The sequence below is a fragment of the Martes martes genome (assembly GCF_963455335.1).
Source record: "Martes martes genome assembly, chromosome: 10".
NCBI lineage: Eukaryota > Metazoa > Chordata > Mammalia > Carnivora > Mustelidae > Martes > Martes martes.
The window spans coordinates 11,727,990-11,740,114 of NC_137898.1; the positions used below are offsets into that span (position 1 = coordinate 11,727,990).

The window sequence follows — 12,125 nt, forward strand, 5'->3', positions numbered from 1 at the left end:
AAAACTCCAAATTCTGAACCTTTCATGTTCTCAGTTTGTTCTCATGCTGTTTCTTCAGTAGTAAAGTACCCTAATATTGAAAAATGTTGGGGTCAATAGTGAGCTATACTGCCTTCCCTTTGGTATACTTAGTACAAAGACTTCCCTAAGAAGACTTGTTCCATAACTTCATTGGGCACATATACTGTGCCTCAAGAAAATATTATCAGAGTCATAAGTTATGATATAATTTTCCAGGCCAGCTAGAAGATGATACATTAACTGCATCCAAATACAAGCTTGTGAAATTATTGCAAAGAGGATAAATAGCTTTTCTTAAGGATAAAAGAGGAAATTTCAAAACATTGTCTAGATGGCTATGTGGGCCTAAAGGGCTATCTCAGTTTTAATCTAGAGTGATTCTACTTATGGTCTTGTAAAGCAGTGATTATATAATGAGTTATCAGCGGTTTTAAAAAACTTTTAATGAATGATCTCTGTATAATCACTTCATTTATATTATTTTAGTTCTCAAATTCAAACATATCTCTTTAATTTTCATGAGACTTTATGAAATAATTGAGAACCTGAAGCACTTTTTTTTCATTTTTAATTTCAATTCTATTAGGTAACATATAATACATCATTATCTTGAAGAACTTTTAAAGTCGCTCTTCGTAATAATTTGAGATGAAGAGCTGGGTCTTTTCATCAGGACAGTGAGACACTGATTCTTTCCCAACACTCCACGGAGGGAAAAAACAGCACATACGGGAATTGTAATACTGTCATCTCACTTGAGTCAGCAGTGCATTCTCTTCTCTCTTTCCTGATTTTAGAAGCAGCAAGCCAATGATTGGGGGAGGAAATATTACACGGATCACCTATTTCATCCTTTTGGGATTCTCTGATTTTCCCAGAATCCTAGCAGTGCTCTTTGTTGTATTCCTGCTGATCTACATTTTGACTCTGACTTGGAACCTGTGCCTCATCATCTTAATAAGGATGGACTCTCACCTCCACACACCCATGTACTTCTTCCTCAGTAATCTGTCGTTCATAGATATCTGCTATGTGACCTCTATAGCTCCCAAGATGCTCTCCAACTTTTTCCAAGAGCAGCAGACCATCACCTTTGTGGGTTGTGCTGTTCAGTACTTTGTCTTTTCAACCATGGGACTGAGTGAGTCTTGTCTCATGACAGCCATGGCTTATGACCGATATAGTGCCATTTGCAATCCACTTCTCTATTCATCCATCATGTCACCCACCCTCTGTATTCGGATGGTGCTGGGATCCTATTTGGCTGGACTCTCTGCTTCTCTATCCCAGTTGTGTACCATGTTTCAGCTCCATTTTTGTGGGCCTAATGTCATCAAGCACTTCTTCTGTGACATGCCCCAACTGATAATCCTGTCCTGCACTGATACTTTCTTTGTGCAACTGTTGATTGCTATATTAGCAATGTTATTTGGGATAATAAATGCCCTCATTATCATGATATCCTATGGCTATATTGTTATGTCCATCATGAAGATCACTTCAGCCAAAGGCAGGTCCAAGGCTTTCAACACTTGTGCTTCTCATCTGACAGCGGTTTCCCTCTTCTATACTTCAACTGCCTATGTCTATTTGAGTTCCAGCTCTGGTGGTTCCTCCAGTTTTGACAGATTTGCATCGGTATTTTACACTGTCGTCATTCCGATGTTGAATCCCTTGATTTACAGTCTGAGGAACAAGGAAATCAAAGATGCCTTGAAGAGGTTACAAAAGAAGAGATGGTCCTGCTGAGGTTCTGTCCAGATTTGTCCTCTCAGAAAACTTAAACCCCAGTAACATGCACAGGAATGAACTCTAACAAAATTCATACTGCCCTTGGGTAAAGAAAGGTTAACTTGACACAGGTAATATGCCAAATGGACTGACAGCTGATTTGATTCCACACAATCACAATACCTTTAAGTCCTGGAGGTCATACTTTCACCATACATGAGGATCGGCCTCATCATTTATTAGTAATCTGCATGTGGTCATCTGGATGGCTCAGTCAGTTAGGCATCTGCCTTCTGCTCAGGTTAGAATTCCAGGGTTCTGTCATTGAGCCCTGCTGAGCAGGGAGCCTGCATCTCCCTCTCCCTCTAACCCTTGTTCTCCTTGTGTTCTCTCTTTCTCAAATAAATAAATAAAATCTTAAAAATAATCTGCAAGTATTTGTAAAATGTTGTTTTAAAAACTTGTACTTCCTTTACTTTGGAGATTGAGCCCTGTTCAATCTCAGACCCCTGACTGTAAAGGAGTGATACCTGACAGAAGCCCCCAGGAGTGTAGAGACCTGCGTCCCAAATATTTTGATGCAGTGTAATCCAGACACGAGGGTGATTGAGGTTTGTTCTGTATATCTGACCATAATGGGAATAAAAAGATAGAGGGGATGTGCCTTTGAATAGAAACAAAGCTATATAATTGCCCTGGTTGTGTCTCCTGGGAAGAACAGTCTGAGCTGGCTAATGTTTGTCTGAGGCCTCTTTTCAGCTTAACTATCTAGTAAATCTGGTCACATCCCAGTCTTCACCAGCTATAATCTAAGGAAGCAAGAGGTGATTTGAAGCATACAGAGGAATGGAATGAAGGATGTGTTTCCTTCAGTACCATTTATTTTATGAGTCTAATGACTTGTTTCTTGCTTCTAGTGTTCAATGGGATTTCTTTTTTTTTCACATATTAATTTAATTTTATTTTTTTCAGTGTTCCAGGGTTCATTGTTTATGCACTACACTCAGTGCTCCATGCAATACATGCCCTCCTTAATACCCACTACCAGGCTCACCCATCACCTCTCCCGCGTCCTTTCCAAAACCCTCAGGTTGTTTTTCAGAGTCCATAGTCTCTCATGATTCACCTCCCCTTCCAATTTCCCTCAACTCCCTTCTCCTCTCCATCTACCCTTGTCCTCTATATTATTTGTTATGCTCCACCAATAAGTGAAACCATATGATACTTGAATCTCTCTGCTTGACTTATTTCACTCAGCATAATCTCTTCCAGTCCCATCCATGTTGCTACAAAAGTTGGGTATTCGTCCTTTCTGATGGAGGCATAATACTCCATAGTGTATATGGACCACATCTTCCTTATCCATTCATCCGTTGAAGGGCATCTTGGTTCTTTCCACAGTTTGGCAACCGTGGCCATTGCTGCTATAAACATTGGGGTACAGATGGCCCTTCTTTTCACTATATCTGCATCTTTGGGGTAAATACCCAGTAGTGCAATTGCAGGGCCATAGGGAAGCTCTATTTTTAATTTCCTGAGGAATCTCCACACTGTTCTCCAAAGTGGCTGCACCAGTTTGCATTCCCACCAACAGTGTAAGAGGGTTCCCCTTTCTCCACATCCTCTCCAACACACGTTGTTTCCTGTCTTGCTAATTTTGGCCATTCTAACTGGTGTAAGGTGGTATCTCAATGTGCTTTTGATTTGAATCTCCCTGATGGCTAGTGATGATGAACATTTTTTCATGTGCCTGATAGCCATTTGTATGTCTTCATTGGAGAAGTGTCTGTTCATGTCTTCTGCCCATTTTTTGACATGATTATCTGTTTTGTGTGTGTTGAGTTTGAGGAGTTCCTTATAGATATCAGCCTTTTGTCTGTACTGTCATTTGAAAATATCTTCTCCCATGGAACCTTCTCCAGAATAGACCACATACTGGGTCAAAAATCAGGGTTCAACTGATACCAAAAGATTGACATTATTCCCTGCATATTTCCAGATCACAATCCTTTGAAACTGGAGCTCAATCACAAGGAAAAGTTTGGAAGGAATCCAAACACCTGGAAGCTAAAGACCACCTTGTTTAAGAATGCTTGGATCAACCAGGAGATCAAAGAAGAACTTAAACAATTCATGGAAACCAATGAGAATGAAGACACTTCAGCCCAAAACCTATGGGATACAGCAAAGGTGCTCCTAAGAGGGAAATACATAGCCATCCAAGCCTCCCTCAAAAAAATTGAAAAATCCAGAATACACCAGCTGTCTGTACACCTTAAAGAACTGGAGAATCAACAACAAATTAAGCCAACTCCACACACAAGAAGGGAAATAATCAAGATTAGAGATCAATGAGATAGAAACTAGAGATACAGTAGAACGCATCAATGAAACTAGAAGCTGCTTTTTTGAAAGAATCAATAAGATAGAAAATACTCCAAATCAGCCCCATTATGAAAATCCTGAGGTGATAATCCTGAGGCTGGAAGAGGTTAATTTTGTTATGGTCACACAGTCCTCTAGTGAAAGGGTCAGAATTCTACCCAGACTGGTTGATACCAATGCTCCAGGTTGTACCAAAATAAGTCATGGCTCTGTCATGAATTAGTTTTACTCTTTTCCTTACTGCTTCGATATTCTTGCTTACCCATAGGAAATAATGCCCCATCTGCCTCACAGGCTACTGTGATGATTGGATCTGGTCAGATAGCCCAGAGAAAATGTCACACATTTATGGATAATTAGTTTTCAGCAAAGTGCCTAGAGCATACAATGGAGAAGTAAAGCAGTCTCTTCAATAAATGGTGCTGGTAAAACTGGACAGCCTCATGCAAAAAAATGAAACTCAACCACTATCTTATGCCATACACAAAAATTAAGTAAAAATGGATAAAAGACTTGAATGTAAGTCCTGAAACCATAAAATTCCTAGAAGGAAACATAGGCAGCAAGCTCCTTGACATCAGACTTAGCTGATGTGTTTGTGGATCTGATGCCAAAGGCAAGGGAAACAAAAGCAAAAACAAACAAATGAGACTACGTCAAATTAAAAAGCTTGTGAAGGAAAAAACAATGAAGGAAACCATCATCAAAATGAAAAGGCAACTCACTGAATGGGAGAAAGTATTTGCAAATGGTATATCTGACAAAAGGTTAATATCCAAAATATATAAAGAACTCATACAATGCAAAGACAAAAAAAGCCAAAGAATCAAATTTAAAAAATGGGCTGATAACTTGAATAGACCTATTTCCAAAGAAGACATACGGCCAATAGACATATGAAAATATGCTCAACATCCCTATTCCTCAGGGAAATGGAAGGCAGAAGCATGATGAGATAGCACCTTAAACCAGTCTTAATGGGTAGTATCAAAAAGACAAGAAATAACAAGTGTTGGGGAGGACTAGGAGAAAAGGAAACCCTTGTGCAGAGGTGGTGGGAAAGTAAGCTGTTTCAGCCAATTTGGAAAATGTTGTAGATATTTCTTAAGTACTGTATAAATAGTAATGTACTGGGGCACCTGGGTGGCTCAGTTGGTTAAATGGCTGCCTTTGGCTCAGGTCATGATCAAGGGTTCTGGGATTGAGCCCTGCATTGGGCTCCCTGGTCAGGGGAGAGCCTGCTTCTCCCTCTCCCTCTGTCTGCTACTCCGCCTACTTGTGCTCTCTCTCCATCTCTCTAACAAATAAATAAAATCTTTAAAATATAGTAACATACTATGTATGAAATTATCCACAAACTCTTGAATGGAAAAAAATGTCTTTTTAAAATTTTCTTGAAATTCTCTTAGTTGTCCTTTTGTGTCTTCATGGAACTCCCAAATCTAATGGCTCTTCTGCTCCTAATCAACTTAAGGTCCTGGAATCCCTAGGAAACTCAGATCAAGGACTCGGTTCCTACACCCTAAACACACCATGACAACCGTCATTCTTGTGAGGCTAACTATGTGAGGACTTACACATTCTTGGGGAAGATAGCAAGCAGCATAATCCAGGCCTGCCTATGCCAAGAAATTGATGACACTATGTAAGTTTCAGGTGTACATTAAAAGCAACATCTATATACGCTACAAAGTGATCACCACCAAAAATCACCATATAAATGACCCCCTTCACCATTTTATCCACTCTGCAACCTCTCTGGTAACCATCACTTGTTCTCTGTATCTATGAGTTTTTGTATTATTATTCTTGTTTGTTTATCTTGTGTATATAGATACAGTACTTTATATTTCACATAGTTACATCACTTAGATTTAATTTTTTTCTGTTACCGTATGAAGATGGCAGATGAGAAATATTATTGCAGATATTACAGATACAACCTTAGTGCCCAAAGAGGTCTGTCACATTCTTCCCACTGTAGTAACAATTCATTTGAATCTCACAAAGTGTTATTTGTGGAACATACATGATTCTTTCTCACCAGAAACATGTCCTCTATTGGGTGGCCATGGTACCCACATTCTCTACTTTTGGTGTTATACATTTAAAACTATCTTAAGTACCTGCTCAGTTTAACAATTAAGTTATTACAGTTCTTATCAGGGGAAATATATAACTACTAAATTATCAGCAAGAGTTATATAATTAATTCATTGCCCACCCACACCTTTCTCCCTAGAAGTGAGAATAGTTGAAGTAGATCAAACCAAAATGGAACTTCTCTAAAACATCTCTGTATTCCTAGTAACTGGCAAGGTAGATGACTTTCATTTTCAAAAATCTAGAAACAAACAAACAAAAACCCCCTAGAAACAAACAAGCAAAAATGTTTGTGGGAATGATGATAAGGAGATATTTTTGAAGGACGTATTAATAATGCAGCATATGTTGGAAAGAACTCCAAATCAGAACATAGAAATTGCACCGAATATTAATAGAAGACATGCTTGTACTACACCTGCTCTAAGTGCTTTATAAGCATTATCCAATTTCATTCTCTCTACGAAGACCTCCTCTATGAAGTTGCTACTACTATCAGCCCCATTTTACGATAATCCTGATGTGATAATCCTGAGGCTGGAAGAGGTTAATTTGCTCATGGTCACACAGTCATCAAGGGAAGGGTCAGAATTTTACCCAGATTGGTTGGCATCAATGTCCCAGGTTGTGCCATGATAAATCTTGAATTAGTTTTACTGTTTTCCTGATTGCCTCGATTTCCTTGCTTACCCATAGGAAATAATGCCATGTCTGCCTCACAGGCTGCAGCGATGATTGGATCCAGTCAGATAGGTGAGAAAATGTACAGATATATATATATCTAAAATCAAAGTGCTTTGATAACAGGGAAATGCTCACATTTCTAACTTATCTTAATTAAGGTATTTCACCAGTTAGTATTTGACCAGTGTCATCTTGAACAAATCTTTTAGCTGCTCTGGCTTTAGGTTCCTTGCCTGGTAATAGACGGTATCAGACTGAATGATTCCTAGCTTCTTCCCAGCTCTACTGACTCTTCAGTGTCTTACAGAAAAACTATAGTTGGGGCACCTGGGTGGCTCAGTGGGTTAAGCCTCTGCCTTCGGCTCAGGTCCTGGGTCCTGGGATCGGGTCCCGCATCAGGCTCTCTGCTCAGCAGAGAGTCTGCTTCCTCCTCTCTCTCTCTCTCTGCCTGCCTCTCTGCCTACTTGTGATCTCTGTCAAATAAATAAATAAAATCTTTAAAAAAAAAGAAAGAAAAAGAAAAACTATAGTCATATGGACATGATTGGACTATTGGGGAAGTGGGGACTGTATCCAACAAGGGACGTGGCAAAATGGGACATGAAATTAGCAGGGACAAAATCTCCATGACAACCATGACTCCAGAGAACAAGTACCTAGAGGGTTTTCTCCCTCTAATTGTCTTTCTCCTATTATCTCTGCCCTTAACAATAACATATTCAAGAGGATCTCCAGTTGATGGCATCTCCCTTACTCTGAGTGAACAGCCTCTTTCATGGCCAAAGGAACCCATCTTGGAGAGCAATAGAATCCACCCAGAAAATTCCTTTGGAAAAGAAATAAATAATTTCAGCCTTTGGCAAGAGCTCTGTCTTCTTGTGGCATCTGGGTCAAGGTGAGAGGGCAAGCTTTGGTGAGAAGAGTGGATTCTGTGCTATCTTAATAGCCATGTGATTCTTCTAGTAGGAGCTGTAGTGGAGCAAGTTTTATGTTCCTCAGTCTTTCCCATTCTTCACCTCTTCCTCACTCCCACACGTCTACTGTGGGCTCTTCCTGGGTTCTCTTTCTCCTTCCCAACTTCTCTGACCTTCATTGGAAAGAAGATTTAGGTTCATCTCTAGTCTAAAATTTCATGGATTATTCTGGGTTGAGGGATGAATGTTGAGTTCCAGGTCTGAGATTTCTTCAGGGTGTGATATTGAGCTCTGTCACCTTCTGTTTTTTTTTCTTTTTCACGTATAAAATGGGGGATAATGGGATTATTTAGAATCTAATGAGGTAAATTTATAAAAGCTAACAAATTTTAGGGTGTTGGGGTGGCTCAGTCATTACGTATCTGCCATCGGCTCAGGTCATGATCCCAAGGTCCTGGGATCGAGGCCCAGGTCTGGCTCCCTGCTCAATGGGAAGCCTGCTTCTGCTTCTTCCACCTTCCTGCTTGTGTTCCCTCTTTCTCTGTGTGTCTCTCTGTCACATAAATAAATAAAATATCTTTTAAAAAATTAAAGCTGACAGTTTTAAAAGTTAATAATTGAGCACCGAATTAAAAATAACAATTTACTGACATTCAGGGGAATTTCCTCAGATCCCATATTCTTGTCTAGATTTTCTAACTTTTTCCATCCCAAGGACTTTTTGAATTTTCTTTTGTTTAAGGAATTTGTTTTTATAATAATATTAATTAGTTTGATTTCCATGTCAACATACAGCGTTTTTTATAATTTCTGAGTAGCAAGAGGCAAGCAGCTCACCAATTAATTATATAATAAAGTACTCATGTACAATTCCACTTGCCTTTTGAAATACTTCCAATAGCTCCCTGTGGTCATCATTAGAGCCCTGCTGGTCTGGAGGCACTGGTGTGGGTAACACAGATATCAGAGATGCCTCCCTTCAAGGCATTGTTGGCCTGTCTCTTTTAATCTTTTCTGTTACTTATATTGTTCTACTTCATTGGAACATCTTGGATTTCTTTACTTGATTTTGTATTCTGCACAACCTTACAAACGGGCCACATCCTCGGTAGTGAGAAGTGGAAAGATTTTGTTTAGCTAGATGCACATAATAAAATCTCCAATTAATACTCCCTTCCCCCTCAGGTAGCCTTTATTTTTTTTTAAATTTCTTTTCAGTGTTCCAGAATTCATTGTTTATGCACCACACCCAGTGCTCCATGCAATACGTGCCCTCCATAATAACCAACACCAGGCTCACCCAACCTCTCATGCCCATTCCCTCCAAAACCCTCAGTTTGTTTCTCAGAGTTCACAGACTCTCATGGATCTTCTCCCCCTCCAATTTACCCCAACTCCCTTCTCATCTCCAGCTCCACATGTCCTCCATGTTATTCCTTATGCTCCAGAAGTAAGTGAAACCATATGATAATTGACTCTCTCTGCTTGACTTATTTCACCTAGCATAATCTCTTCCAGTCCCGTCTATGTGGATACAAATGTTGGGTATTCATCCTTTCTGACAGAGGCATAATACTCCATAGTATATATGGACCACATCTTCCTTATCCATTCATCCATTGAAGGGTGACTTGGTTCTTTCCACAGTTTGACGACTGTGGCAATTGCTGCTATGAACATTGGGGTACAGATGGCCCTTCTTTTCACTACACCTGTATCTTTGGGGTAAATACCCAGAAGTACAATTGCAGGGTCATAGGGAAGCTCTATTTTTAATTTCTTAAGGAATCTCCACACTGTTTTCCAAAGTGGCTGCACCAATTTGCATTCCCACCAACAGTGTAAGATGGTTGGCTTTTCTCCACATCCTCTCCAACACACTTGTTTACTGTCTTGTTAATTTTGGCCGTTCTAACTGGTGTAAGGTGGTATCTCAATGTGGTTTTGATATGAATCTCCCTGATGGCCAGGGATGATGAACATTTTTTCATGTGTCTGTTAGCCATTTGTATGTCTTCATTGGAGAAGTGTCTGTTCCTGTCTTCTGCCCATTTTTTGACATGATTATCTGTTTCGTGTGGGTTTACTTTGAGGAGTTCTTCATAGATCCTGGATATCAACCCTTTGTCTGTATTGCCATTTATGAATATCTTCTCCCATTCCTTGGGTTGCTTCTTTGTTTTGTTGACTATTTCCTTTGCTGTGCAGAAGCTTTTGATTTTTTTTAATTTTTTATTTCTTTTCAGTGTAACAGTATTCATTGTTTTTTCACCACACCCAGTGCTCCATGCAATCCGTGCCCTCCCTAATACCCACCACCTAGTTCCTCCGACCACCCATCCCCCGCCCCTTCAAAACCCTCAGGTTGTTTTTCAGAGTCCATAGTCTCTCATGGTTCACCTCCCCTTCCAATTTCCCTCAACTCCCTTCTCCTCTCCATCTTCCCTTGTCCTCCATGTTATTTGTTATGCTCCACAAATAAGTGAAACCATATGATAATTGACTCTCTCTGCTTGACTTATTTCACTCAGCATCATCTCTTCCATGTTGCTACAAAAGTTGGGTATTCGTCCTTTCTGATGGAGGCATAATAAGAAGCTTTTGATCTTGATGAAGTCCAAAAAATTCATTTTTGCCTTTGTTTCCTTTTCCTTTGGAGACATATCTTGAAAGAAGTTGCTGTGGCTGATGTCAAAGAGGTTACTGTCTATGTTCTTCTCTAGGATTCTGATGGGTTCCTGCCTCACACTGAAGTCTTTTGTCCATTTCGAGTTTGTCTTTGTGTATGGTGTAAGAGAATGTTCAAGTTTCATTCTTCTACACATAGCTGTCCAATTTTTCCAGCACCATTTATGGAAGAGACTGTTTTTTTTTCCACTGTGTATTTTTTCCTGTTTTGTCAAAGATTATTTGACCATAGAGTTGAGGGTCCATATCTGGGTTCTCTACTCTGTTCCACTGGTCTATGTGTCTGTTTTGGTGCCGGTATCATGCTGTCTTGGTGATCACAGCTTTGTAGTAAAGCTTGAAATCAGACAACGTGATGCCCCCAGTTTTTTCTTTTTCAACATTTCCTTAGCAATTCGGGGTCTATTCTAGTTCCATACAAATTTTAGGATTGTTTGCTCCAGATCTTTGAAAAATGCTTGTGGAAGGGCATCTGGGTGGCTCAGTGGGTTAAACCTCTACCTTTGGCTCAGGTCATGATCTCAGGGTCCTGGGATGGAGCCCTGCATCAGGCTCTCTGCTCCACAGTGCGCCTGCTTTTCCCTTTCTCTCACTCTGCCTGCCTCTCTGCCTACTTGTGATCTCTCTTGCAAATAAATAAATAAAACCTTTGAAAAATGCTGAGGGAATTTTGATTGGAATGGCATTGAAAGTATAGATTTCTCCAGGCAGTATAGACATTTTAACAATGATTATTCTTCCAATCCATGAGCATGGAATGGTTGTCCATCTTTTTGTGTCTTCTGTTTCTTTCATGAGTGATCTGTAGTTCCTCAAGTACAGATACTTTTCCTCTTTGGTTAGGTTTGTTCCCAGGTATCGTATGGTTGGTGGTGCTATAGTAAATGGAATCAATTCTCTAATTTCCCTTTCTGTGTTTTCATTGTCAGTGTCTATGAAAGCAACTGATTTCTGTACATTGATTTTGTATCCTGCCACATTACTGAATTGCTGTATGAGTTCTAGTAGTTTGGGGGTGGAGTCTTTTGGGTTTTCCATATAAAGTGTCATGTCATCTGTGAAGAGAGAGAGTTTGACTTCTTCACTGCCAATTTGAATACCTTTTATTTCTCTATGTTGTCTGATTGCTGTTGCTAGGACTCTAATACTATGTTAAACCAGAGTGGTGAGAGTAGGCATCCTTGTGTTCCTGATCTCAAAGGGAAGTCTGTCAGCTTTTTCCCAATGGGGATGATATTCGCTGTGGGTTTTTCATAGATAGATTTGATGAAGTTGAGGAATGTTCCCTCTATCTCTATATTCTGAAGCATTTTAATCAGGAATGGATGCTATATCTTGCCAATGCTTTTTCTGCATCAACTGAGAGGACCATGTGGTTCTTCTCTCTTCTCTTATTGATTTGTTCTATTACATTGATTGATTTGCGAATATTGAACCACCCTTGCAACCCAGGGATAAATCCCACCTGGTCATGGTGTATAAACTTTTTAATGTACTGTTGGATCCTATTAGCTAGGATCTTGTTGAGAATCTTAGCATCCATATTCATCAGGAATATTGGCCTGAAATTCTCCTTTTTGATGGGGTCTTTGCTTGGTT

At 39.7% G+C, this 12,125-nt stretch overlaps 1 protein-coding gene across 1 annotated transcript; it reads left to right on the forward strand.

The window, feature by feature from the left end:
* Positions 1-831: 831 nt before the first annotated feature.
* Positions 832-1,770, forward strand: LOC308351108 (olfactory receptor 5AN1-like; the record flags this gene model as incomplete). Its single annotated transcript, XM_080816589.1, has 1 exon — positions 832-1,770. One exon carries the CDS (start codon positions 832-834, stop codon positions 1,768-1,770), a length of 939 nt encoding a protein of 312 aa, XP_080672715.1.
* Between the last annotated feature and the right edge of the window lie 10,355 nt (positions 1,771-12,125).